The sequence below is a fragment of the Struthio camelus genome, chromosome 21 (genome assembly GCF_040807025.1).
Source record: "Struthio camelus isolate bStrCam1 chromosome 21, bStrCam1.hap1, whole genome shotgun sequence".
In the NCBI taxonomy this organism is placed as follows: Eukaryota; Metazoa; Chordata; class Aves; order Struthioniformes; family Struthionidae; genus Struthio; species Struthio camelus.
This window is the reverse complement of record NC_090962.1, coordinates 4,051,153-4,078,422: the sequence shown is the minus strand read 5'-3', so window position 1 is coordinate 4,078,422 and position 27,270 is coordinate 4,051,153. Positions and strand designations below refer to the sequence as shown.

General features: G+C 42.3%; 1 protein-coding gene across 6 annotated transcripts in view; it reads right to left on the bottom strand.

Moving 5' to 3' along the window:
* Positions 1 to 3,780: 3,780 nt before the first annotated feature.
* The window catches only part of C1QTNF12 (C1q and TNF related 12), a 33,663-nt gene continuing 10,173 nt past the window's right edge, over positions 3,781 to 27,270 (bottom strand). For all 6 annotated transcript variants that reach the window (XM_009671512.2, XM_068915627.1, XM_068915628.1 and 3 more), the window contains 7 exons: positions 18,719 to 18,838; positions 17,397 to 17,508; positions 16,960 to 17,141; positions 12,837 to 12,945; positions 12,231 to 12,321; positions 6,827 to 6,905; positions 3,781 to 6,207 (listed from right to left, as the gene is read on the bottom strand). In XM_009671512.2, the coding sequence (XP_009669807.1) occupies positions 6,109 to 6,207; positions 6,827 to 6,905; positions 12,231 to 12,321; positions 12,837 to 12,945; positions 16,960 to 17,141; positions 17,397 to 17,508; positions 18,719 to 18,838 (792 nt within the window). In that variant the 3' untranslated portion in view covers positions 3,781 to 6,108. The remainder of the gene's footprint in view (positions 6,208 to 6,826; positions 6,906 to 12,230; positions 12,322 to 12,836; positions 12,946 to 16,959; positions 17,142 to 17,396; positions 17,509 to 18,718; positions 18,839 to 27,270) is intronic.

Sequence of the window (27,270 nt, the reverse complement as noted above, 5' to 3'; positions counted from 1 at the left end):
ACAGTTTTCATATTACCCTTAAGTTTTCCCTTAAGACTAGCTAACCATTTAACTAACACTCTCTTGCTCACTTGTATAAGCAGGCTTCTCTAAGAGAAAAGGCTTGGGAAGGCTCTCTATTTCTGTTTGACTTCATCAGCATCCTTGGGACTGGTTTATAATCTGTCCCTATTTATAACTGACTTTTATAAGACAAAGTAATCATTTTGCTTGAAGGTTAATAGCCCACCATTCAAGGGGAGTTTACATGTGCTGGGCTCTCTTCTATTGAGTGAGGAAAGGCAGGCAATCTGCTGCTAATCCAACATAAATACCCCTGGAGTCAGTCTGGAGTGTGGCATCAAAATCATTTACAAAACTTGAAATTTGAATAGAGCTTAAAACCTCATAACCTGTCAGCTCCCAGCCAGGGAAAATACTCACAGACTGCCTGCAACTGCAATCTCAATGCCTGGAAGATTGCTTTGATTTCTTCTAAGCAGTTAGCAGAGGGAGTAGGGGTGCAGACTGGACAGCCCTGGCATTATGGAGTTAGCTCTGCTCAGCGCTTAACTCTAACATAGCCTACCCAAGGGCTTCCTCAAGGCCCTGTGTGAACCAAATGGAGAGTTCACTGCAGAATCCACGTGCAAAGAGCTGATTCAGTACTTTACTACGCCCTTCTGAGCCAGCTAGCAAAGGAGTAAGCATAAGAGCAGTGAAAAATAGCAGTATCAGGACAATTTAATGGATCCTTCATCCATGAAGCTCATATAATGAAGTTCATAGTGGCCATGCCAGCAGAAACACATCGGAAAGCAACTCTGGAGTTAACCCCTGACCTAGACCCAAATGTCTGCACTCTGGGATGAATCGCTGGCATTTGTGCCAGATTTTCCACTGGCCTCAGTGGGCCGTCCATCAGGTTCATAAACCACAGTTACCACCACGTTTTGTGAGGGCATCCAGAATACAGGGAGCTAAAAAGCGTCAGCAAGACTGTGTAGCCTAGACCTTCGAGGCAAGGGCAGAGGCACACCCCAGAATCATGAGGCTGTAATATTTATCACCTCACTAAGCAAGTAACTTTAGCCTGAATCTGGAAACTTTTAGCTGGACTCTGTTTAGAATAAGGAATTATGAGCAAAGATAATCACTTTAATAGACGCTGAAATTAGCAGTTATTGCTCATCCTAGCGTGGCTTGGTTTACTGTTCCTGAAATGTAAGCTATGCAGTAAAGCAGTCTGTTTACATCATGGTCTGTGTAAGAGGGAACTGTAGCAACCAGAAAGAGCTCCGCGCAATGCAGAATGTTTAGCTCAGAGAGTAGCGTATAACTGGAACATCAAATTCAGTGCCAGTATCTTAGAAGCAAAAGGCTCTCTCAGGTAGGAAGAACTCAGGCAAGAAATCTCAGAACCCTGGAGAGGGAACACATCTCCCTCAGTTGAGGGAGATCTGCAGAGCATTGACTCCAATAAAACTGTTCTGATTTGCATTTTTTTTTCTGCCTCTGAACTGCATACAGCATAATAAGCTCAATACAGATTGTTACAAAGGTTGAGTGAGGCCTTTGCAGAGGAAGGGTTTGGGAGGACGATGAGTAAGCAAGAACATGGGGAAGACAGCAGAGCTTTATAAGCCACGTGGGATGTCATACATCCCTTTTGAAAATGTTCTTATATTTTGAATGCAAGCAAAAGTTATTCATGTTTTAAAATTCTTTGAAGGTGTTTCTGTAGTAAACATTTCTACAAAGAACTCAGAGATGAGGTTAAGAAGCAAACTTGTTCTGATAAAGTACAATTGTCTTTTCACTACTTCCTCTTCCCCTGAAGCATTGTCCAAGGTGCAACCCTAACCTCCTTAGAAATTTGTTTTATAAAACATTGACTGTGTTTCCTATTGTACTAGTACCTGCAGGTACCCCCACATGATGGAGTGCCCCCATCCTGTCCTCTGGCCTGAGGTCATACAAAGGGATGCATACTGCGCATCCAAGTAGTAACCAGAAAAAAAGAAGGTACAAAAGAAATAATTATTTCTTCTTATGCTTTGTAGACAGTCTCTTTTGGCACAGGAGAAGATGCAGTCATTTCTGCAATGGAGTAGAGAAGCCACCTGCACACCTCTGTGCAATAAATGTTGCCTTAAAGACACTCGGAGAAAATTATCATCCAAATGAGAAATGCTTTAGCATCTTCAGCATATGGATGTCCTTTGAACATGCTAGAGGCAATTTCTTTAGCAGAACATAAGCTTTGCCCAGTTATTATCTTAGAAGCTCTCCTATGCATATGTGATCAGACTCTAGCACAACTCTCAGCCATGAGCACAGTCCTAGTAATAACCATGCTGTGCTGTAGGACTTGCAGCCCTTAATGGGAAACACAAAATATTCTTTAAAGGCATGAGTTCAGACAGAAGACTATGACAAAGGTGTGCAGCAGCTCAGCCATGCTTTACTCCTGTAAGTGCCTCTCCCAACAGGCTGCTTGAGACAATCTTGGCTGGAGTCCCTCAGTGCTGCTCTTCCAGTGGTAGGAATACACGGACAAAATGTTTTTCCAGCAATCCGCTTACTCGCTTTTGCTCTCATAACTCTCTTCATTGCTAAATCCAGCCTCCCTACTACTCCTTAGTGATTCAAACCAAGCCTCTCCTCTCTGAGGGACTCTTCACAGATCAGGCATATAAAGGCCAGGCTGGAAAAGCTGACTTCTCAAAAAAAGCTGTTTAATTTGTGCCTCTTTCACATTTCTCCTCCTTGCCTGCCAGAGAACTCCTCCATTCCCTTTGGGTGGGATTAACACACTTGGCCGTTCACTATAAGCTCAAGCACATGGGTTTTATTGTTATAAACAACAACTTTACATTGAACTCAAGTCCTCCTGAGTTCTCATGTTTTCTTGGAATATACATTTTATGACCACAAACAGAGGAGCTACTAACTTAGGAGCATTGAAACATTGCTGCTCACACCATTAAGCTCTTCAGCCTCCAAACAGCACTAAAGCCTAGCAGAGCATTTGTCCTAGCGATGGCCCAGCTGGGAGGCTTTTGTTTTCAGCTAGGTCCATATTAGTCATGAGTTTTGTACACATGCAGAGGGCAGTCCCAGCTTGTTTCAAGTGCTTTGTTTCACCAGCATCTTACTACTGGAAGGACAACCTCACGCTTGCATTGATTGCTGATAAAGCCCCAGGATACAAGAGCGCTGCACTCTGGTGGCATTCAGAGCTCAGAGATGATGCACAGGAAAATTTCTTAAGCAATAACCCTTCTCGCACTGAGAATAAAAAGAGCTGATCAAAACCCCACAAGCCTTCTACTGCTGGCAGTGAACTCGGGACAAACTTAAAGGAGAACGTCATTTCTTCTACTAATTTCGCTTCCTTTCCCAACTCTAATAGATTGGGTCTGTCCTGGGTCAGACCCAAACTCTTTGCTGATCCAACCAGAAAGGCAATGTGGCTTACAGAAAAGAACACGCTAAGAGGTACCAGGACATAGCTCTATTATGTCTCTGTGTCCACAAGCAAATCACTTCCTCTTCCTAGGAAAATTTAAGCCTTCACTGTTTAGGCTGTGTCCTTCTTAGGACTGACTTTGAATATGCATTTAGATGCATTAGTCCAGACAGCACTCCTTATATAAATAAAGGCAGAACAATTCACCTTTAAGAAATTCATAGGAGTAAAATGCAACAGATAGACAGATTTTTTTTTTTTTTTTGGGGGGGGGGGGGGGGGGAAGGTCCATAAATCCCAAAACAAAGTCAGACAAACACTTTTAGTTCTACAACAAAATAAATATTTTAACTCTGATTTACCAAGAACAGTGAGAGTTTGTTCAAAAAAGCTCATCAGTATAACAATATACATTGAATGTCACAACACTGATTTTGTTGCTGTAAGTCTTATATAAAACAGCTCAATTTATTACAAATATTCACACAATATAAAGTACAGTAGAGTAATACATTTTGGGATATAGGGCACTTGCCCTGACTACATCTACTCCATCAAAATCCAATGTAAACAGCCAACCCTTGTTGATAGGGATTTCTGAAGGCCCAAAATCATTACTGTGGCTACTTGCTATGTCTTTCCACAGGTGTGGATTCCCTCTGTCAGGGAAGCACTACAGTTTATGCTTAGAAGTGCATTCTTCCCAAAGCATACTACAAAAAAAATCCACAGGCATGTGGATGGCTGGCATGTATTGTGGAGCAAGAATTAATTCAGGGTAATATATACCTTTACAGATGCTATATTTTAGACAGTCACACAAATCCAGTCAGAACATTTTCTTTCTATTGACTAGAAGGATGAATAGCACTATTAGATTATTCCTGCTACTCTCTTCTCCCTCTTCCCTCAGGTACCATTGTAATACATTCTTAGCAAAGGGAAAATATCATTTAGTTCTCCCTTCAAAATTTGTCTCCAGGTATTTAGAATGGCAATGAAAAAAGCAGTTTCAGCCACGTCTGTTTTACAGCAGATTTTTCCACAGCTCTTGAAATAAGACATCTTTGTGCACCAACCTCAACAGCAGTGTTACTGGGGCTTGCAGAAACAGCATATATTGATCATCCTGACCAACAGACCCAGCAACAGATGACAATCTTCTGGCGTCCCCAGCAGCCTCTGTTTTCATTGCATGAAGATATTGCAGCAGATCATCAAAAATTACAATATTATACAGTGGATATTTCCTATTCATCATGTACATTCAGGATTTAGCATCTGGACTCCACTTTTGGCCTTGCTACTATGAATTTATCAGATTGTTATCCAGCCACTTCCCTATTTAAGTTACCTCAGCTGAAGGCCTAAGTCTCTGTTAAAGGGGAAAGCTTCAGAGGTACATAAAATAAGTGGGATTTTTTTTTTTTTTTAATTAAAAAGTTTTTAACCACTTCTTGGGCAACATAACTGATTGACACATGAAGCATCAGCGTCTTTTGACTTTAAGATCAGTTTATAGTCTGATGCTACATGGAAAGGTGCTTTTGAAGATCAATTTCACATGCCTACATTTGCAAACTGAGACTTGTACAAACCCAGAACAACTCACTGCCTTCAAGTTGGCTTTCAGAGGGTCTTGGACAGCATTTACAACCCCTAAGTAGAGCTCAGATAGACTCTGTATGACCCTGGCCACCTGGTGAAAGTAAGTCTCACCCTAGGTTTTCATTCATTATTTCAATGCAGTCAAACAAGCACCATAAACAGGTGTGATATCTGATCTGAGGCTCCTAGTGTCACTGTCTTTGCCTGCCTTTTGGCAACTACTGTAATTTGACAAATTTTTAAATGAATATATGGCACCTGAGAGAACGCTGTGTATGTGATGCTGTCCAAAACCAAATTTACATCTTACTAAAACATAAGAATAAATGTTGATCATGCTAGAACTGGTGCCCTTGCCTGGTTGGGCTTACCCTTTCATAAAAACAGAACTGTACAGGCAACAGTGTTCAGTTTCAACAATAGATCAAGGAAATACTTAGATACAAAGAATCACAATTAAAAAGTTCAGGCCTTGGATTCCCACCTGTGAAGCGGGCATTGTCTGAGTATTCAGCATGCCTCTTGCCAGGTATATCCAAGTTTGAGTAAGATAGAGTGCCTGTACTGTTCCAGTCGTATGAAAAAAAAAGTTTCGCTGGCAAATCTTTGTCTCCTTCCCCCACAACACACAGAATATAGCCACTACTTTACTTCTCCGCTGAATCCTTCATTTACAAACTCAAACACCTCAAAAATCAATCCCAAAGACACGATTACAAATGTTATTGTGACAAAGCTATAAAGTAACAAATTCCAAACTTCAGTGTATTGTTCAGTGAGCATCTGGTGAAGCACAAATTGAATAGTACAGAGTTTGGTTCTGAATTATAAAAGTATAATTTTATGATGAACTGGTGGGCACCTTGAAAAACCTCTGAAAGCAAGCTGAAGTGTCTGCAAAAGAAAAGGCTCTTCACTGTGTTTAAAAAGATGCCAACAAGCTACAGGAAGCAGTCCTCAAGGGTCAAAGTAAACATTTCTTCAGTCAAATATATACTGAAAGGCTCTAATTCACATCCTTCCCTGCTACACTGCTGCAGATGTTGATGTTACACACCCATTAACATGCCCATGAAATCTGATCCATTCTGAATGGTGATGGGAGCTCCCGCACTGTTGTCCACAAATATGGAGGTGTACTGACCAGCCTGCACAGAGAGAACAAAAGGGAAAGAAAAAAAATGACAAAGAAAAGCATCTCAGTACCATAGGCTGAGCATAGCAGTCTCCTTTTCTGTGACTCCTGGGGACAGGCTCTGAGCAATCACTTTCACTGCAGCACTGAGGCTTTGACTTGGTGGAAGAAACTTTCTGTAGTGAAACTGTGCTGTAGGTTTATTACCCAACTAGCTCCTTACTGCACCAGGCCCTTTCTGGGTGACTGCAGTCAAGCGGCCATCTGTGTTTCAGATTCTCTTATATGAGCGCGTAATATGATGCCCCTCTTGACAGTACAGGGCAGGACATCTGAACGCAGATTTGAGAGAGAAAAATATTGTCATTCCTTAGAGGGAAGGTTGCTACCGTGGTTTAAGATGAGAACGTGCAACAGGGAAGTCTGACTTTTGTTCCTGTCCGTGTCACAGGTTCTCTGTAGTCACTCCAGACAAGTCATTTAACCTCTTTAACCTCAAAAAGGAGGTTAATAAAAACTTCCCCTGCCTCCTGGTGAAAATTCAGTCAGGCCAGTAAAACATTCCACATCCTGCCATACTCTGTTTGTGACAACCAAAGTAGCACATTGATTTCCAGTCTGTGAAGGCTTACCTGCAGCTGCAGTAAGCCATGCACATAAACAGTGAAGATTTTGCTGTTACTTTCCAGACCAGCAATGACTTCCAAAGACCTAAATAGGAGCAAAATAAAAATAATATAAGCAGGGTAAGCAGCAAAGGCAGTCACAACAGCTGTATGTGAAACAGCAAGATTGTCTCTTGGCCTCCCTAGAGGCAGGACCTGGTGTTCAAGAGTCCATCCACACTAAACAAGGCCTGTTTACTGGAGACTAGCAGTGGTTCTGAGTGGAACCATGTCTTCACTGTAATAACTAATGGAAGACATACTGAGTATATAGGATTGTGAACTTGAAACAATTGGAGCTAGGAACTAGGAGCCACCTCCTGTCACAGAGGCCTTTTGAAGGTCATGTGGTCTCGATCTCCCAGCCTTGCACAGCGTGCTAAACGTGTCCTTTGGATTTATCTACATGTCACATCCCACAGCTTGTTGACCCCCGCAACAGCCGGTACTCTTGCTGTTCTACAAAGAGGCTTGCTATATGCAGTCTCTCAATAACAGTCCATTCATTCTCAAGGTGTGAAAGACTATTTCACCTTAACAATATACAGAGCCAGCCTATGCAAGAAAGAACATACTCTGCAGCAGAAAGCTATTTTGGGAGGACATTTGGCTCAGGCCTCACCTACAATCCAAAGAAATTGTGCTCCAGTTAAGGTTTGAGGGAGAGCTCCAGGTCACCCCTCAAGCATTGTTCTTTTCTAACATCCTAACAGCCTTCATATTCCTTGCAGTAGTAAGATGTAGGATGGCCTCTCTCTGTGGCATCCTCCGTTTCTGGAACTCTGCTTCTTTGTATGGGTGCCTAAGACAACAACCATCAGAACAACCCGCGTGAGCACAGTGCCAAAGCAATATAAAAGCACAGAGCTCCTTGCCTGGTTGGTACTTCTGAAATCTGCCATGCCAGTGGGTAGCAGCTCTAGTTGTTTTCCCAAGAAAACCAACCCCCTCCTTCTTTTTTCCATGAAGGGGTGATGACAAAACCTAGCAAGTGCAAACACGCACTGTTTCCAGCCCCTTTTCCAATAATATGCATATGAGGTAGGGGCAATTTGGCCCAGAGAGAGCAAGCCACTTGGCACCAGTTTGATTGAAGAGCTCAGTCTGTGTGTCACATCCTGCCAAAAGCCTAACTTGGGTGGGAACTCCCCACCATTAATCTCTCCTACCTAGACTGTTTCCTTGCCTCTCAGTTTCCATCTCCCTCTGTTGAAAGCCCTCAAGGCTCTTTCAACTCCCTAAAATGAATGACTCTGTATGTAGACATCCTCAGGAAATTCCACAAGCACTGGTAGAAACTCAGCCTGTGCCAGTAGAATGTCTGTCCGGACAAGTTCCCATCCCTCCACCCACCTTCCTTCCACTCCACAGACCAGTCATATTCTCACCCACCATATCAGAACGAGAGATGTCTCAGAGTTAGTGCTGATCCCACTTTACTGCTACTGCTGTTCAACTCACTCAACCCAGGACAGCCTTGTAGGACAACAGATCACAAATGGCTACCTTGGATAGCTGATGAAAACTGAGTCAGACAGAGAACTCGATCGAGTCTAAACAATTAATATTTGGGTCAGTCCTGACTAAGCAAAAAACACAAAAATTTACTGCTACTGTTATTTGGAAAATGCAACTATAAATTCTTCAGAATGGCAAATTAACCTCAAAACATCCCAATAAATCTGCCTGGGCACTAGGTGACAAGAAGCTTGTTCGCACGCATCCCAGCTGGTACCAGAAGTTTGTTAGGAGCTTACAGAGAGAGAGACCTGCAATGTACTTTCTGTAACCTGCAGGGAAGCTTCCTATTCAGGTGAGGCTAAGCCACACCTCCACAGCATGCTTTGGCTAAGTCTTTGTGCCTGTGTTTACAAAAACAAGGAAGAAAGGGTAAAGCCATGTTGAAAGCAGTCAGACTGACATCCATTCTTCAGTAATGGTACTTTAAGGATGATTCAAATGGACAGCAAAGAAGAAAGAGACACACAGAGAGACACTTTCTTGGAGAGATGAGTGAGCCTCCCAGAAGAAAAATCACTGTTTTCTCTCTGATGCCTTCATCAAAGCAGTAGGAGTCTGGGAAATCAGATAAGGAAGAAAAACTCACCACTGGTATCTTCATTTATTTTTTGAAATGGTTTATCTTTCCTGCTTGAAAAAGCATCTACTGTCAATTATTTCCAAAGAGCTTCACACTAAAAATATCAGGTCTTTAAAACAAAGAAGCCCCAAGCCAACATGCAATGGCTTCATGGGTTCTATAAATCAGACTTATTTTCAAGTAATGAGATCAGAGTTTAAGAAATATTCTACAAATAGATTTCTGATGAACATATAATGAGATCCTTTTCCATTAGCACCCACTCCATAAATCCTTAAAAAATAACAATCAGATTTCACCTGTATTCAGGTAATTACTTTCAGCTATCTCAGTTCCCTTGTAGCACTCTCTAAACCTTGGAGAAATCACAAGTTCTGTGCTACCTGAAAACTGAATTTAGATCTTCTGTATTATTCTGTAACTGAAGACAATGTAAAGTAGAGTTCAGAAAGTGAAAATACCTTTTCACTCTTGGAGATCTGCAGGATAAGTTTCACTTTAAAAGTCATCTTAGGTGACTTCCTAAATTTCATCCACTGACTCATGCAAATCTTTATTGATAACTTCACCAGGTCAACACCATCAAATGAGAAAATCTTTCCACAACCCAAAAGCATGTAGAAAAAGATTCTACGGACCTTCAGTGTCTGTCCATGGGGAGTCCAAGGGATAGGGGTATAAGTCCTGCTCTTGATGAAACTGCTAAGATAAGAGGATTTTGCTGTAGGTGAAATAAAGGTCTAGCACTGCAGAAAGGAAAACTTGTCTGATTGCTTGAATGTAAGTGGTCTTTGCCATGCATAGCGAAACATAGGAATGGGGATCTGCACTGTGCAGAGGGAAACTATGAGAGCTACTGGTAAAAAGGGCAGTAACATTCCATCCTACTCATGCCTGTTCCAGCTATGTGAATATAAGCTTGAGTTTCCCTTAGAGCATTCAGTGTCAACAGGCGTCCCTGATTCCAAGAACAGGCTGAATTAAGTTCTTAGCATGAGCTCAAGCACTTCTCACAAGTGCCAGAAATGAGATGTCTCATGAGTCCTGCAGCTTACCAGAATATAAAGCATCCCTTCGGGGGGGGGGGGGGGGTGCATCCCCACCTCCCTCTGCTGACATTGCAACTGCAGCCAGTCTGTCACTGCCTCATTTAAAGTGCTGCAATCATAAAAGATTGTTATAAAACAGTCTACAAAGCAGAATAGGTGCCAGCTGCTCTAATCAACAAGCTCCTTGTCTTCCTACCCAGTCAGTGGGCAACAGCTCCCTGCTACCCTAGTTACTAATGGGTACTCTGGCACCAACAGGTCTTTTCCACAGGCCAATGAAACCTAAGAGCAAGAGCTGATATTTATTATATGACATTTCATGTCAAATTTATGCTCCAATAAAGTCTCTAACTTGAAGTGCCATGGAGAGGTCAGTCCCATTTGCAGCGTTCCAAGTCCTGGAGCAAGGAAGACGAAGGCTGGAATGGCCAGCCCAAGAGCAAATTTCTGGATTTTAAACTTTATCTCTGGGGTTGTTTTACGGATATTTCAGTGGTGTTACTGCAAAAGCATTGCTGCGGCCACCCTAGGGGATCTGCAGGCAGGGCAGAGCAGATCTGCATAGCCTTCCACAGGTATTTTTTCCTCCCACAACAAAGGCCAAAGGGTAGCTGCAGAGGCAGGGGATGAGCTATGCAAGCAGCGCTGCCCTCTGCTAGGTGCATTTTGGCCCTCCCAGGTGTTTGCCAGCCCTTTCCTCCAAGCAAAGCCTGACAGTCTCCTCCTGAGGAAGCTAGCCTTTTCTGAGGCACAGGGTAGTTCTGCAGTGCAACAGAAGGGAAGACAGAACCACAGCAAGCAACAGTAGCTGATGGCATGGCTCGTCACACAAGCACTGACACCAAAGCTTGCCATGGCCTAATGAAAGAGCTTAACAGAGGTTTGTTAATGGCCCCCAGCAGAGGAAAATTCTGCATGGTCATCTGAGCAAGCTCCACAAGGCTGCTAAGGGCTGTGAGTAGGTATATCATTCCTTTATGCAAGCCCTGCACTTTCTGCTTCAGGATCCATACACCTCAGTTTTCTACCTATTCATTCTTCTCATCACTCCAGCACTTTGAATAGCAACATCTGTGAAATGCTGAGCTCCATTCAGAATGCAGCTGAAATTATAAAAACTAATCATCTAACTAACTGTTAGAGCTAACTATCTCTAACACAAAATTCAAATGTTCCTCCCATTCTGTATGTTTATGATGACAGCTGAGTGGCAGGTGTTCAGGGACATCTCTCCTCAGAAAAATGATCAGGTTGGTGGGTCAAACTGGTAACCATAATGACAACTTGTACACCTCAGGAATTTAGCAAAGTGCCTCAGTTGTTAAAGTTCAGGAAACAGCTGATGAGTGTGGGGTTACGTGAAGTCAGGACAGGCAAGAAACTGTATTCACAGCTAATAAAACTTGCAAAAAATCACAACAGCTTCTGTATTTCAGAACCATAATCACAATGTAGGCTCCAAAAAACACAACAGAAGACTCTTATCTTCCATCTCTCTCCCAATCTTTTACTTTCAGCACCCATAGCCACATCCAATTTCAGCTTTTCATTCACAACTCTCTCAACATATGCAGTATTCATATAGAGCAACTAGCACTATCCACTGAAAAGTTAAAAATCAGAATAAAAAAAAGCACACACAGCCTAAAGGCCAGATGGAATCACTCTCGTAGGAAAAGTTCTACAAGTGTTTTTGGTTCAAAATTCATTGTTGGTGAATCTGACCTGCACAGTTGGTTGAAACACTGGCCCATCAAATTCATTACCTCCACAAGGACATCAGCTGCCTCTATTCTGAAACAGTTATAAAACTTGCCAGAGTACCTGGAAGAACCTTGCACTGACTTGACTGCTGCCACAGCTTGTTTATGAATGGAACTAAAGCCAGCCGGTTTAAAACAAAGTTAGTTTAAACTTAATTATGTCATCTTTTAAGAGTTGTTGTGCTGATGAATTTTAGCTTGAAATTTGTTGCGTATTTTTCAGGTCATGCCTAAAAATTTGTTTAATTTCTTTTCAACTCTATTAGCTGGATTAATAAAAGATACTACAATTCCCTACACACCTCTTTATTCCACTGAATCTGGAATCAGTTTGGAGATCAACATTCAGCACACTTTGAGATGGTCCAGGAGGTTTTTGAAAGGAAGTTTGTAAAGTGTTTCTTGTGCACATGGCATTTGACAAAAATAATTGACAAGATAGCGTGGCAGTAACTCACGTGTATCGGTGGCAGAGAGATTCAATGCAGATCAACACTCGGACATTATCTCTGGCTCGGAGCTGGACTTTACTCTTCAACTCACTGTGGTCTTGGGAAAGCAGTGGAACAAAAATAAAACGCTTTTGCAACATAGTAGACAACCACTTGCTGGTGTTTGTCTTAAGAGTCACCAATAACATTGTGGCTTCTTAGGAAAGCACCCTTAAAACATCATTGAAGGATGAATATAATTGGAGGAAGGCACTGGTGACGTGTCACAGTTAAAACTGTCTCGATTCAGCTTTATCCCTTCATATTTGTTCTTTCTAATGTCTTTTACTGAAGCCATACTTTCCCCACATGAACGTATTTGGTCCCTTATATCACATTCCATAAGTAGTGTTGATTTGTTTGGCTTGCAGTGGAGCAGCCTGTTGTGGCTATCAGCCTGTGAAGTTACCTAGCTCTAAGGCCAGGGTTTCAGGTCATGGTACCAAAGGGGCTGCTGAGAGCTTACTGCAAATTGCACATGTTTCAGATCAAACAGGACCCAAGAGAGTGCTCCAGGACTCCTTGCTGCACCTCTCCAGTGGTATATAGAAGGCTTCTGTGGACCAAACTCACCAATGTGGACGTTGGCTGAAAACTGGTAGATACCAGATACAGGTGCTGTGAAACGTCCTGTTGCCAGATTTAGGCCTGTCCCCCGGAGAAAAGCTCCTTTAGCCAGAGGCTGTAAAATAAGAAAATAGGACCTTGAACAATCCCCAGCAGCCTCAACAATTACATCTGCCCACAACAAAAATAAAAAGCTGACATGCCTGAGGATAGAGCTGAAAAAGTTTGCCTCATCTCTCCAGAATGCATCTTCTGAAAGAACTCTGAGCATTTTATGGCCTCAAAAGGCAAAATTATCAGTATCAGGTGTGAAGATACCCTTACTACTCACTAACCAGCTCTGCTAACTCATCTTGGCTTTGCCTGCCCAAGACTTAAGTCTTTCAGCAGCAGCTCTGCTACCCTGTCTCAGACCTTGCCTATTGCATCCCTACACTCTGCTGGTCCTAGTGGTCACCAGCCTCCACTGATGTTCTGATATGCAATATTCCCATTATTTGAGTCAAGAGGTCCGTCCCTCCTACTTTCAGAGACTTCCTAGGCGGGGCCAGTAGTGTCCCCAGACTTAAAAATCTGATCACTTACACAATGTTTTTGTGATAGAAGTACAAAAGAAATAAACATATGGGTCTTACCCACTTCAAGTCTAAGTCAGACTGCTCTAATGCAATTAAAAAAAACAAACAAAAACAAACAAAAAGCCACTCCTTGGATTCTTACAGATTCCATATTTAGCTTCATTCTCTTCTGGCCTTAGATTCTACAGAATAGGCAAAAACCTAGTGAAACAGCATGCAGCATCTCCTTACGGCAAGGAAGCAGTCTCAAGTCAAACTCGCAGCAGATTATCTGACTTAGGCTAAAATAAACTCTGCGTCAAGTGTTTATTGTTAGTTTTGGCCTGCTTGATATGGATTTGGCTAGAGCTGTGAAGAAGCAGCAATGGCTTCAGTGGGCCAAGAAAGCACATTAGTCAGACTCTGCTTCCACCACAAGGGCATTCTGTGCAATGTAAATGCATTCCCACACACACATATATGTGTGTGTGTGTGTGTATATATATATATATATGTATATACACACACACACGCACACACAAGGAGCTCTATTTTCTTTATACATATATGCACACAATATAACAGATACCCTAACTGCAAAGACTGTGAAGTGTGATTGATTCTCTTCTTATGCTATCACTATTCCATCATTTGTGGTAGCGCTATTTTTGATTTACATCACTTTGAGAGCAGATCCAAGCCCTGTATGCGCAAAACTGTTCTGCATAGTTAATCCATTCTTTTCTTGTTACAGCTGTTAACAGAATCAGCAACCTAATTCCAAAACCACTGGCTGAGCATGGAAGGCAATTTTAGGCACCAGTAAATTATCACTGATAAAGCATTCCTGTTTCTTCATGCCCTCTGTGGCTTTGTCATTCTTCTGCTCACAGAAGCAGACAATGCAAAGGGTTGGCTCTGAGAAACAAGAGTTTTCTCTGGGCAAAAATACTCCATTAAACTCCAGGCCAATTAGAGCTCCCTGCTGCTTTTGCTGCTTCACAGCTGCATACTCATCTAGCTGCTTCAACTGCTGCAGGGATTTCTATCTGAGAAACTAACAACTTGTAAACCTCTTATTTCAACAAGTAGCCTCAAAACAAGTAAACAAGCTAGTGCGGAACCATTCTCTGCAAACCAAGGTCAGCTTCTCTTCCTCAGCCCATCCCCTGTCCCCATATCTCCCTCATACATTCCATGATGTACTATTCCATAATTTACTTCCTGGTGGGAAGTAGGAACCATGCACAGAGGAACTGAGATATGAACTGCCACTTTCACTTTTCAGTGATAAACACTGTGGATGAATCTACTTATCTATTAAAGAGATGGAAAAGTCATGCTTTGCATAAAGCACAGGGGATCTACTGATCTTTCAAAGCAGCATTAAAATTCAACTGCCATAGACACTTAGCCTGATCTCAAGACAGTAGAGACATCAGAACTGCTGGGATCTTTCAGAATGAACAGCACATGGGCCACCCTAGCCTTAAATGATCTGATATGGCTCCAGTGATATTCCTGGGCCCCAGACAAATCTCACTTCCTTGGCCTGTCAGAGGTGGCAGTTACTTCAAGTCTTGCTATGTAAAGTACATTTCTGAAAGCATTTGCAAGAAGCAATTGTCAGAAACCTCAAATACTGAGAAACCAGAGGTAGAAGTTTGGGGGAAGAAGTATCACCTGTTTCATTCCACATACCAAGGAACTCATGAGACCAAGAGGAAGAGGAAGAAGGAATGCTGTTGGAACAGAATTAGCATGGAAGGATGAGAAAACCAAACTCTCTGAATACTCTCTGTCAAAGTGACAGAGGCACCAGACTCAAACAGGGTGTAGGAGAGCTAGGTCTTTTTGCAGCACTAGTTATCTTTGCATTGATCTCAAAATGTTTTGGATGTAGTCCAAAATCAGGAATAAGATTCATTTCCTATCATCTCAATGGGAAGTATCAAATCCTTGGCTCTCCGCCCTGTTGAACTGATAGGATGAAGGTAGGGGAATTCTCTCTCTCCCTTGGACTTTCTAAAGACAACACTTATCATTTTTGCAAGAGCATCCACTGTCTCCCTCCCTGCTAAAATCGTCAGAGCACAAACTAAAACCAGACACTTCTTGTCCCAAAGTTGAAAGGCTGGCATCCAGAGGCTTGCCAACCCTCCCACATCAGCTTCAGGGCCAGGAGCAATTAGAAAGAAGCTAGGTATATGATGATAAAGCATGGGAAGCATCAGCCTACACACTGATTGCTGAGATGGCCTTATTCATATTTTCCTTCTAATTAATGAGGCAACACATCTCTCTAGCCCTGCCCACACTTCAAGTACAATCTTGCTTCTGTGCCAGCACCCACAGTGCTGTCAAACCAGGCTTCCACGAGTGTATCTGGGAAAGAACCAGGAAAAGCAACCCATCTGGAAACATAACCGCTGCCTCTAGTCCTGCAGCTGTGAGAAGTCTTTCTAAAAGCAGAGCTTACTCCACAGGTAAGTATCTGCTGGACAGGACTCTTCAGAGATGGGACTCAGTGCAGCTGTCAAGAAAGCTCAGCACCTCCTACATAGCAAACACTGCTGATTGAGAGCCATAGTCCCTGTTCACACACCACTTCTTATCACATCACAAAAGCGACCATGTACATAAAGGCTCTATGCTATTAGAAACTCTTTTGGACCACAGAGTCCAGAATAAGTCTCCTCAGCTACCAAATAACTACTTTGCACCTAACATTTATACTTCAAACTCAGATCCTATTTGCAACTGGTTCATAAATGGTTAGAACTAGTTTTAATAATTTAGCAAATGCAACAGGCTGCTTTTAACTATGCTTTTAATGACTTACAGCATCCCCTAATGGTATGCTTACCATTATACCATGACCATAATGAACTTCTATAGGTAACATTTATTAGTCCTCTGTAAGAGCCAAAGAATTTTATCACCAAGATTGACCCATTTAACAAAATAACGGCTCTTGTTTGTGGGCTCACAAATCTATGCCAAGTGACTTTTGTCTGCCTCTGACATTCTTCTACATCTGAAAGCTTCTCTGGACTAGAATAAAATGTGCACTGAAAACAGAACAGATCCTCTAGACTAATGCCAAATGTGGACAAGTCTTTCTCTGTCATTAACTGAAATTAAGTGACTGACTATTGTTTGGACCTGTGAGATAGCTCTCTCTTGCACAGACCTGTTAGCACTTCAGTAAGAACTGTACTGATACTTAGCCAAGCTGCAAAAGAAAGTCAGCCTCTCAGGTTTGTCAGGAAGGAGTGGACTCCAAGCTAAATGCTTATCCTACTGCAGTTGAGCATTAGGGCTGATACAGCCATATGAGATCCCACCTCTGTCAGTTACAAAAAAAAAAAAACCCAAAAAACAAAAAAAAAAACAGTGCTATATTCACAGCATCCAGGCCTGAGATGAGCTTCTGGGATTAGATTCCCTTTCAGGAAATACCTTCATCTACAGAACCACCTAGCAGCTCTGCAGACTAGGGGAACTATAGCTGATCTATGCACAGTTGCTGTTGTGGAGCTGCACAGGTTCAGTCTGTAACTCCCTCTCACCGACTGGAAGTTCTGAAGTTCTACCAAGGTCTTCTTATCTACAATGACTTGTCCTTTTAGCTTGCAGTGGAACGCCTCCTCTATGCGTCTGTGAGGTGAAACTTCCTCCAAGGAGAGCAGGAGCGGAGGAAGCTGGCTAGGATGGGCTGATATAGCCAGGGATGCCCGCCGCTCAATGGCTTCTGAGGAGAAAAGAAAAAAGTAGAGGAAGAAAGACTGTCTATGAAGCCATTAGCTGTGTGGCTAGACCTCTATTCTGCACTACACTCTTACATTTGGACTGAGCAGCACTAGGGAAAAACTTTTTTCTTAAACTTTTCATTGCTAGGTAAGGGAATGCTTTAGAATAAACACTTGCCAAGCTGGTTTGTTTTTTTGTCATCGTGCTTACTGAAAAAAAACAGGTCACAGAAGCAGAAAGGTCTTATGATCTTTACCTTTTAATACATCCTTGAACTCCTGCAGAAGGACTTCCCGGGTGACTTCAGCACCAGGTGCTCCTGGTGGTCCCTGGGGACCAGGAGGTCCTGGCGGCCCAACAAGGCCACGCTAAGGAAGTAGCCAAAGAAAAATACTAAAATTAGAACCAGGCAATTGCACTGACACACTTAAAATTCTGTCAGCCATGAGCCAGGTCTACAAATCTGTCAGCTATGTGATCAGCCCCTCTCTGCTGTCAGTCCAACTAAAAGACTAATGCAGTAAATCTTAAAGTTGCTCTCCAGCCAGCAGTGGATTTTAGCACTTGGAATTTACTCACATATTTATGCAGGAGGATTAATGTCGCTTGGGTAAACACCAACAAGTTCTTCAGGTACATATAAACAGTGTGAAGCACAACAGGAACAAAGCTAAGTTTGCTGCTTCTCTATCTTCCAGTATTACCAAAGTAACACACCAGCAGCCTTTTAAGCTGCTTCTTATTCTGCCTATTAGCTAACTAGAACAGCCACCTAGCAACATTTTACATTATTAATATATATTGCTTGATGTAACAATCATGTTAAGTATGTGAATGTTTGGTATGACAGCAGAACTCTCAAAAAAGGAAATAACTCCTTCAAAACACCTGGAAAAGGTTCTCCACAAAGCATTTTAGGGCTTTAAACTGGTAGTACGAACATGCAGCGGAGTTGTCAATGCTCTTTCGTTGTATGTTGTTCCTGAGAGTTCCTGTTTCATCCACTAAACTGCAGTAAACCTGCTTGGAAACACTTCTGTATCTGCTCACCAGGAAAATAAAAGGAATTCATTTAAATCATACTCAAGATTGTCTAAGTGGCAGATGAAGAATAGCACATATGATCAATCATCACTGAGCACATGACCAGTAACTCATTAATTTTAAACAAATATTGCTTGTGATGATTTGTCCATATCTTGATTATGATCTATTGAGATGCCTGCATTTTATAGTGAAAGTAAAATGCTAATTTTTTTCTACTAAGTAGAAAGAAACAAAACAAAACAACAAAAGGCTACTCTGTCTAAGAAACAGCTTATTTAAACAAAAATCAATGCTGACAGTGGAATTCACAAACACTTACCACATTACAAAGTACACCGCACTTATTGTCCCAAACATCTCAAAAATACTTTTAGGAAATTAAAGGCAAACAAACGAAAATGCTGTCTCTGGGGTACGCAAAAATTGGGGAATGCAAAAGCTGGTAACGCACAAAACACTTTGTGTAACAGCAGTGGGAAGGGAAGCCATGGTGCACATTTGTTAGCTGGTGTCAATCTAGCAATAACCTACTAATTTCTTGTCTTTCCCTTTGCATCTCCTTTTGGAGGTGTTGCCATCATCCGGGCGGTGAACAAAGGAAATCCAGGTACGCCGTGGATCTGTGATTCGAGGATCTGGAGATTCTAGAATCTGAAGAGAAACGAGAACAAAGATTGATGTCACTGTATCTCTTCAGCCACTACATGAATTCAGAGAATGCAAAGTCTCCAGACTGTTGTCTACTGCCTGAACCAACAGAAAACCTTGAAATACTCTATAGTTTTCAAATTACAGGCTGCAGAATGGCAAATGTACGCACAGAGAAGAACAAGTCACATGGAACACAAAGCCCATGTTTGACCGACAAAAGACGCACGTTCGCAAATTTAACTACCTGCCCCTTCCTATTTTCTGCAAGTATATCACAGCCGCAGAGAAATCACCCAGAGAAGCTGAGAGATTATAGTGCCCAGCTCTGGATCCCTTTGAAACGAAGTCTGGACAAAAACCAGGATCTGTTCATAAGAGTTTGGGTCCACTTCATATTGAACTCCCAGTGCTCACCTCCCATAGGCGGTCAGAAGTAAGTGATCAAATAGCCATTCCTGTTGTTCTTCTCCTGGGCTGGGCATGAACTTCTAACTTTATATTTTAAAAAATGGCACCAGAAATCATTTGTTATCGATACCATGCCAATCTCCTGTCAAAAACAACTAACTGTTGACTATGGAGGTTCCAACCTGTTCACGCATCAGCCTGCCAAACGTCCATTACAATGAGGATAAAAGCACAAGCTCTCTCACGAATCATACTTAGGAATCCAGACTCATTAATGTAGTATTTCTCCTCTGGCTCTTTCAATGAATACTTCAAATCTAAAAAACAAAAACAACCAACCTTTCCTCCACCCCCTCAATCATGACTATTTGCAACTTTTGAAATTTATTCAAAAAACGAGGCTTCTCTTCTCCCAGAGAGATGGAACAGGTACAGATAAGAATTTCAACAGGAAAATAACAGAAGGCAGTAGAGGGTTAAACAACATTCAAAAGGATTCCTTGATTGCTAAAAGTTTAAATGAATTGAAATAAATCAATACTGACCCATTTGTTACCATTAAGCAGGGAGAAAAGACGGGAGCAAGAAAAGCATAAAAGCAAAGTCTGTCAACAACAGCGCACTTTTCAGATCTGGAAGTGTTTGCCCATGTTTATTAAGCTCCTACTAGTCGGAGACTACTAGACACAGTTCTGCCACAGCTCTGATGTTACAGCTCTACAAACAGTGGCATCTGTAGTAACAGTGACCTTACAACACGATTCCAATTCAACGAACTTAGCAAAGATATCCAAGTCTGCTCATTACAGGTCTCATTTGGCTCCTTAAAGCACTTACCACTTCTCAGAGTACAATGGTTATTTTTGATAGAATTTCTAGTACCACTTATAAGCATAGATTCCCTTTAAAACACTCTGCAGAAGTAAGTGGGAAACAATTCACCTTTAGAATACAGGTAGAGCTGCAGTCCCAATACCTGCAATATACGTCACTGTCCAAGAGCACCAGGAACTGGATGCAGGGGATTGCAAATTTTGGCTAGAAATACCAGGCCAAGCCCATATGGAAGAGAAAAGACCACAGTCTGTATGATCTGCTATGAAAAATTCTTGCAAAATAAATTGTTTCAAATGTAGATCTTGGAAGTCTGCTGGAGTTCCAGCTTGTGGTTATAAGGAATGCTGGTGTTTCTAAGCTGACGCAGAGGCTGGAAAGCTCTCTCCCCGGCATGCATCCAGCCGCATGGGTTCAGTCCATACAATTTGGAGCTCCTGTGATCAAAAGTATTTATTTCAAACAGCTTGTGTCAATAGATGGTTTATAAACCAGCAGAACGCGAACAGTCCCCCAGAAATTACAAATGTGTTGTGAACTGAGCAAGGATATTTATTAAAGATATGTCTGAGAAACTCTATGAAGTCAACTTTATCTTCTCCATTCAGCAATTTTTGGGTGATTTACTGTTCAGACACGATCCACAGGCAGATCTACTCCTATCAAATTGCTCTATTCAGACAATCCACTCATCCTTCCCTCCAGGTAGATGGCTGCAAACAGAGTAGCTGGTGTCTGTGCTTCAAGCCAAAGCAAGGCTATCCCAAGTAATTTCGCCATATTGTTCATGCATTCCACTGTAATTAAGTAATTAGTGAAAGAGTTATGGCTGTCAGGCACACTCCTCCCCCAACGCTCAGATTTAGTGCATGTCTCTAAAACAAGAGCAAGACAAGCTATTCATAGCAAGCTACTTCATTATTTCTGTACACAAATTAGCCTGGAACAGGCTTTTTATATTTATAACCATGTTTACAATCAGTTGCAGGTTGAGTGTTTAGCCTAGGGGTTCTAGTAAGTTGTTTGTTTTAGCCATGTTATTTATTATTTGCTGTTTTTACTCATAGCACCCAAGACTTATTAGACAGCTCTAAGTTACCTCAGTAATTTTTTTTTAATCTTCTCAGAGATTGCTTTACTGCTGATTTTTGCCAAGTATAAGAAGGAAATCAAAGACATGCTGAGATAGTCCTTTGGTATAAACCTCTCCATTTATTCCAACATGCAAATGTAAAGTGTAAATGCAAACCTTTATAAAGTTTGCAGATGTCCTTAGAATAGCACATGAGGTGCAGCTTGTTTCCACAAGAGACATGAAGTATTTTTATCTGAGTTTCATGGAGGCTTAAATGTTTCTGATGGGATAATCCAGTTCTTTCTTACTTCTCTCCACCTGAAAACATATGGGCACAACACCACCATACAAACGAAGGTCGTATCTACAGGTGACTATGAGCAACTAAGTTTACAAAGCTCATAAACACAGAAGCACGTAAAAGCTTATCTGTGCTTTGCCCAAAGAAAGCAGATGCCTTTCTACCTCAGCGACTGGGACTGACAGGTCTGTGGTAAAGCTGCAGTGCAGCTCACAAAACAGAAGGAAGCGCCCAACGAATGGAAGCGCCCAACGAATGGAAGCGCCCAACGAATGGAAGCGCCCAACGAATGGAAGCGCCCAACGAATGGAAGCGCCCAACGAATGGAAGCGCCCAACGAATGGAAGCGCCCAACGAATGGAAGCGCCCAACGAATGGAAGCGCCCAACGAATGGAAGCGCCCAACGAATGGAAGCGCCCAACGAATGGAAGCGCCCAACGAATGGAAGCGCCCAACGAATGGAAGCGCCCAACTCAGGTAGGATGGAGTATTCCCTCAAGGCTGTAACATAAGCCATGAAAAGAACAGCTGCAGAGGAAAGGAAAACAAAAATCAATCCACCTTGTGCAGAAAGGGATGGCCCATATGGCAAGAACTCAGAAGCACAGCCTCCAGAACACAGCAAACAAGACCAGATTCTTAGGGACTGGGAAGCAGCACTTGTTGCAGATGTGGAAGAGACTGCTCAAATATCCCACAGTCCCACCAGGCCACAAAACAGGCATACACCTCCCTCCACCGCAAAATGGGGAGATAGGCCAGCTAGCAACAAAAGCCAGCAATCTCAGGTAGATTCTGACCTTTAACTGTGAAGACAAACAGATGTATGCAGCCTTTCTGGAGCTCTGACTGAACAGAAACAGGCCAGAGAGCAGCTCATCGGGGGTAAGGGGGGGAAGGCCAGATGGCACATCCCAGGAAAATAAATGACAAAGGAAATCTCCCAAAGTTTTTTTTTTTTTGAAAAAAAAAAAAAAAAAAAAAAGCTCTCCAGTGGCATCCTTAAATTACAAATCCCTGTGCAAGACAGCCATGGCACTCCCCAATTTCTCTAGCGCAAGCATGATTGACAGTTTAAATGAATGTTCCATCCTTGTGGTATTATTATTTAATTACTATGGCATGCATGAGCAATCCCAGCAATAAGCATGCAAGCCTCTATTTTTCTTGGCAGAAGCCGCCTCTAACAGCCAGAGAGAACTTGCAGCCAACTCAGGTATCACTCAGGACTGAGAAGAGCCTTGGAATCCCAGCAAAGGAGACTTGTCCCTCCTGGGGTGCCATTTACAGAGCAAACCTAACCTTCAGGAGTCAGGAAAAATTCTCATGTTAACTACAGTGAAATCAAGCTTAGGCCTTAACACTTGAACTAGTGCCTCAAAAAAAAAAAATTTCACTTCAGAACCACTGACAAGAAATTAGCCCTCTCACTCCCTGACTTCTCTCACAATAAAAGAGAATTTGAGCTGTAACTTAGGCTGCTGCACACAGACAGAACTTCTTTCTGGCTCTAACTCCCAGAAGAGCTTGCACTGCCACAAGCAACACACAGTCTCTGGCCAAGATTCAGCCATCACAGAAAAAGCTACTAGTAGGAATCTATGGTAGCAGAGTAGTAGGAATCTATGGTAGCAGAGTAGTAGGAATCTATGGTAGCAGAGTAGTAGGAATCTATGGTAGCAGAGTAGTAGGAATCTATGGTAGCAGAGTAGTAGGAATCTATGGTAGCAGAGTAGTAGGAATCTATGGTAGCAGAGTAGTAGGAATCTATGGTAGCAGAGTAGTAGGAATCTATGGTAGCAGAGTAGTAGGAATCTATGGTAGCAGAGTAGTAGGAATCTATGGTAGCAGAGTAGTAGGAATCTATGGTAGCAGAGTAGTAGGAATCTATGGTAGCAGAGTAGTAGGAATCTATGGTAGCAGAGTTCAGATCCTGAGAAATATCTGAACTGTATCTGAACTTTCCTGAAATTCAAGGATAATTCAAGGAAATTCAAGGATCCAGATTCCATCTCTGCTAGGAACCCAAATGAAACGGAAAAGCTAGTTGCAGAGTTTGGATGAATAAAAGTCAACACTAACCTGTAAACAAGTCTTTACACCTAAAAGCACCTCAAAATGCTCTCAGGTACAGCTAAATAGTTTTCAGGTAGGGAAAGATGGAAAGAGAGCATGAAAAGTTTATGGTTTTGTGAGAGAACAGCATCCTTTCCCCCTGCAATTAGTGAGAGATGCATTTTCAAGAACATACATCTAACCAATCTGGTCCATATGCTTCATGCCTAATGTTACTGCCTTGCAAGTCTTGCTCAAAGAATTATCAATGCATTGGTCCATCAGTCATGAATGTTAGGCATTTTTTTGCTTAATAACTAAGCAGTTGCCGGACATAAATTGGACATGACTCAGCATTTCAGTTATCTTAATCTACAAATTTCCATGTTGCTACGCCTAGTTAACATCAGGAAAGTACTGCCAACTTCACTATGAAATTAGGAGCAAGTTATTTGCTTAAGTAGTGTATTTTATTTGGAACTAGTTAAGAAGTGACAGATCACTTTTTGAGCATGAAAAATCCTGTGTCGGCTGCTAATAACTCATGGTTATGCACACTTCTGATTATTAATGAGATGTAAAACCAAGGTCCTGACCACTTGTGGTTTTTACAGATCTCTCAGGAATTTTCCCTAGAGCAGAAGTGTTAGATTTGGTACCTTAGCCAAATACCAACTGGAATTCCTAGGTAAATTCCTGCTATGGTTTTCAATTGAAAAATTATTCTTTTCTTCTCTAAACAGGTATCTCAGAAAGCTGTCTTGCCTCCACTTAAATACAAACTCCCTGCAGTGGTCACATCCATAATGAATTTAAAGTGAATCAAATGGAACCGTTCACGTGAGCAAGAGCTACTCTGGGTGAAAAGAAAACATAGCGTTTGTTTCTGTTAGCTGTACTGCAATGATAATCAATGCTATCCCTGAACGTACAACAAACAGAGTTCTACCTTCAGACAAAGACACTCAGAAAGGTAAGGAACGGAACAGCGCTAATAAAACAGATGCAGCACAAAACATCTAGCAGATGAAAATACATCTAATGTGGGACTACATGCATTAATAGTGAAATTTGAACATTTTGCAGACAACCCTGAGGGGGAGACCAAACACACTAAACTACTACAATGTGACATGCTGAGTCTGATTTATGATTCCAGTATTATTTTACATGGACCACAAAGAGGTGCTGAGAAGCGTCTTCTCATTTGTCATAGCCCTTCCTGTTCAGAGTATGGCAGAGAGAGACTGACAATGATGACAGATTCAGGACATGTAAGATTACGCCTACTACAGACAGCTCACAGCCTAGTCTCTCTCATGCTCTCACAGGGCTTCAAAACTTGTCAAGCACAAAAACACTTTCCTCAATCACACACACAATCAGCCACTTCAGGCTAAGATTGAAATCACTTCACAGAGGAGGAATAGAATCTGTGCAATGTCATTGAACCAGCTGCTGTTCAAATTGGAAGCAAAAGGCCCCAGAGAAATAATTCAGAGAAGCTGAGGTAATAAACCAGGGAGACCCAGCCCTAGACACTTCTGCAACTCCAGGATAAGTCATGCCTCTAATCCAAAAGCTAAAAGCTCTGATGTTAGCACTCAAGTTCAAGCATTCCTTTTATCTGTACTTAAGGCTATTTTCAGCACCTGCTATGGATGCCTCCTGTCCTAGGCTAAAATGAGGCCTCAGCAATGAGCAGAGTCCTCAGGAAGGAACAAGGAACTTATTTCCCACTGGAACTTCTGCCTTTAGAAAAGCAACTGTATATCACATGCAAGCCAACAGGCCCACATGGGGATGAAGTAGAACTGTGACACCTGCTTGGAATTAAGTCTGTGATAAATTCAAACTTATTGCAAGTAAATTCTTTGAGTTTACAATGGAAAAATTAAGATCCTAAACTGCTCCACATCGATGTTGCCTTAACAGAGCTGGACTCATCCTCAGCTTTCTTCTCCTCTTACATCTTAAGTGGCAGACAGTTCTAGCTTCTCTGGTTGACAGACACATACAGCCTTCATTGGACCCAAAACTTGAACTTCCCCTCCTAAACACCCTTAAAGGGGAGAGAGTCTCAGGATCATTAGCTTTCTGCCTGAAAACAATGGTCTTATCAGATCTCACAAATAACCAAGTTCATGCCCAAACACTACCTTACTGGGAAATTGCCAAGCAAAGACCAGATGGTAAAAGGAAGTGGTACAAGTGGTAGAAAACTCTTACCCTACACAGAACTAAGGGCTTCCCTGGAGTGCTGCTTTCCAGAGGAAATAAAATTTCAATGAGTCTTTTCCCAGCTAGTGGGTAACTGATTTTAAAACATTACACCATTTTGCAGAAATTCCACCGAAGGTAAAATCCTGTTGACTTCAAATGGTCCCTGAAATTTCACTGGGACAGCTGAGTCGATGATTTTCCCCATGTTAAGATGCTGCCTTTGAGTCTAGCTGAACCATCCCTATGAGCAGTTCACACTGTCACAGATTCACAGAATAGTTGAAGTTGGAGGGAACCTCTAGCGATTGTCTAGACCAACTCCCCTGCTCAAAGTTAGGTCAACTAGAGCAGGTTACTCAGGACCACGTCCACTCAGGTTTGACTGTCTCTGAGGATGGAGACTCCATAGCCTCTATGGGCAACCTGTTCCAGTGTTTGACCACCCTCACAGTAATTCTTTTTCCCCCCCCCACATGTTTAAATGGAATTTCTTATATTGCAATTTTTGCCCATTGCTTTTTGTCCTTTCACTGGGCACCACTGAGAAGAGTCCTGCTCTGCCTTCTTTACTCACGCCCATTAGTCTGCACGTTCATAAGATGCCCTGAGCCTTCTCTTCTCCAGGCTAAACAATCCCTGCTCTCTCGGTTGCTCCTTTAACAACAGATGCTCCAGTCCCTCAATCATCTTCATAGCCCTTCACTGTATTTGCATATCCATGTCTCTTGCACAAAAAGGCCCAGAACCGCACCCAGTATTCTAGATGCAGTCTCACTAGTGCCAAGTATAGAGAAATAACCATGTTCCTCTACCTGCTGGCAGCAGTCTTCCTAAGGCAGCCCAGGATGCTGCTGAACTACTTTGCCACAAGAGCGCATTGCTGGCTCATGATCCACTTGTTGCTCACCAGGACCCTCAGGTCCTTTTCTGCAAAGCTGCTTTCCAGCTGGCCCCAAGCCTGGTACTGCTGCATGGAGTTATTCCTCCCCAGGTGCAGGAAGTTTGGGGAAAAAAAAAAGGGGGGGGGAGGTTCTCTTTTGTTGTACTTCTTGGGATTCCTGTTGGCTCATTTCTCCAGCCTGCTGAGCTTCCTCTGATTGGTGGCACACCACCTGGTCTATTAACCACTCCTTCCAATTTTATATCATCTGCAAATTTCCTGAGGCTACAGTCTTTCCCATCATCCAGGTCATTAATGAAGATGTTAAAAAGCATTGGCCCCAGTATTGACCACCAAGTACCACTAGTGACTGGCCTCCAGCTGGACTTCATGCCACTGATCACAATCTTTTGAGTCTGGCAGTTCAGCCAGTTCAGATTTTCAGTCTGCCTCACAGCCTGTTTAACTAGTCATCATTTTGTCTGTGAGGATGTTATGGGGGACAGTGTCCAAAGCTCCACTGACTGAAGGGTGCAGCCTGATTACCCTCTGTTCTGTGTGACAAATGATATTAGAGATGACTACTTCAATAACCAGTATGGTTCATACACTCAACGTGCTCACAGCTAATACATTATCCATATGCCAAAAAACA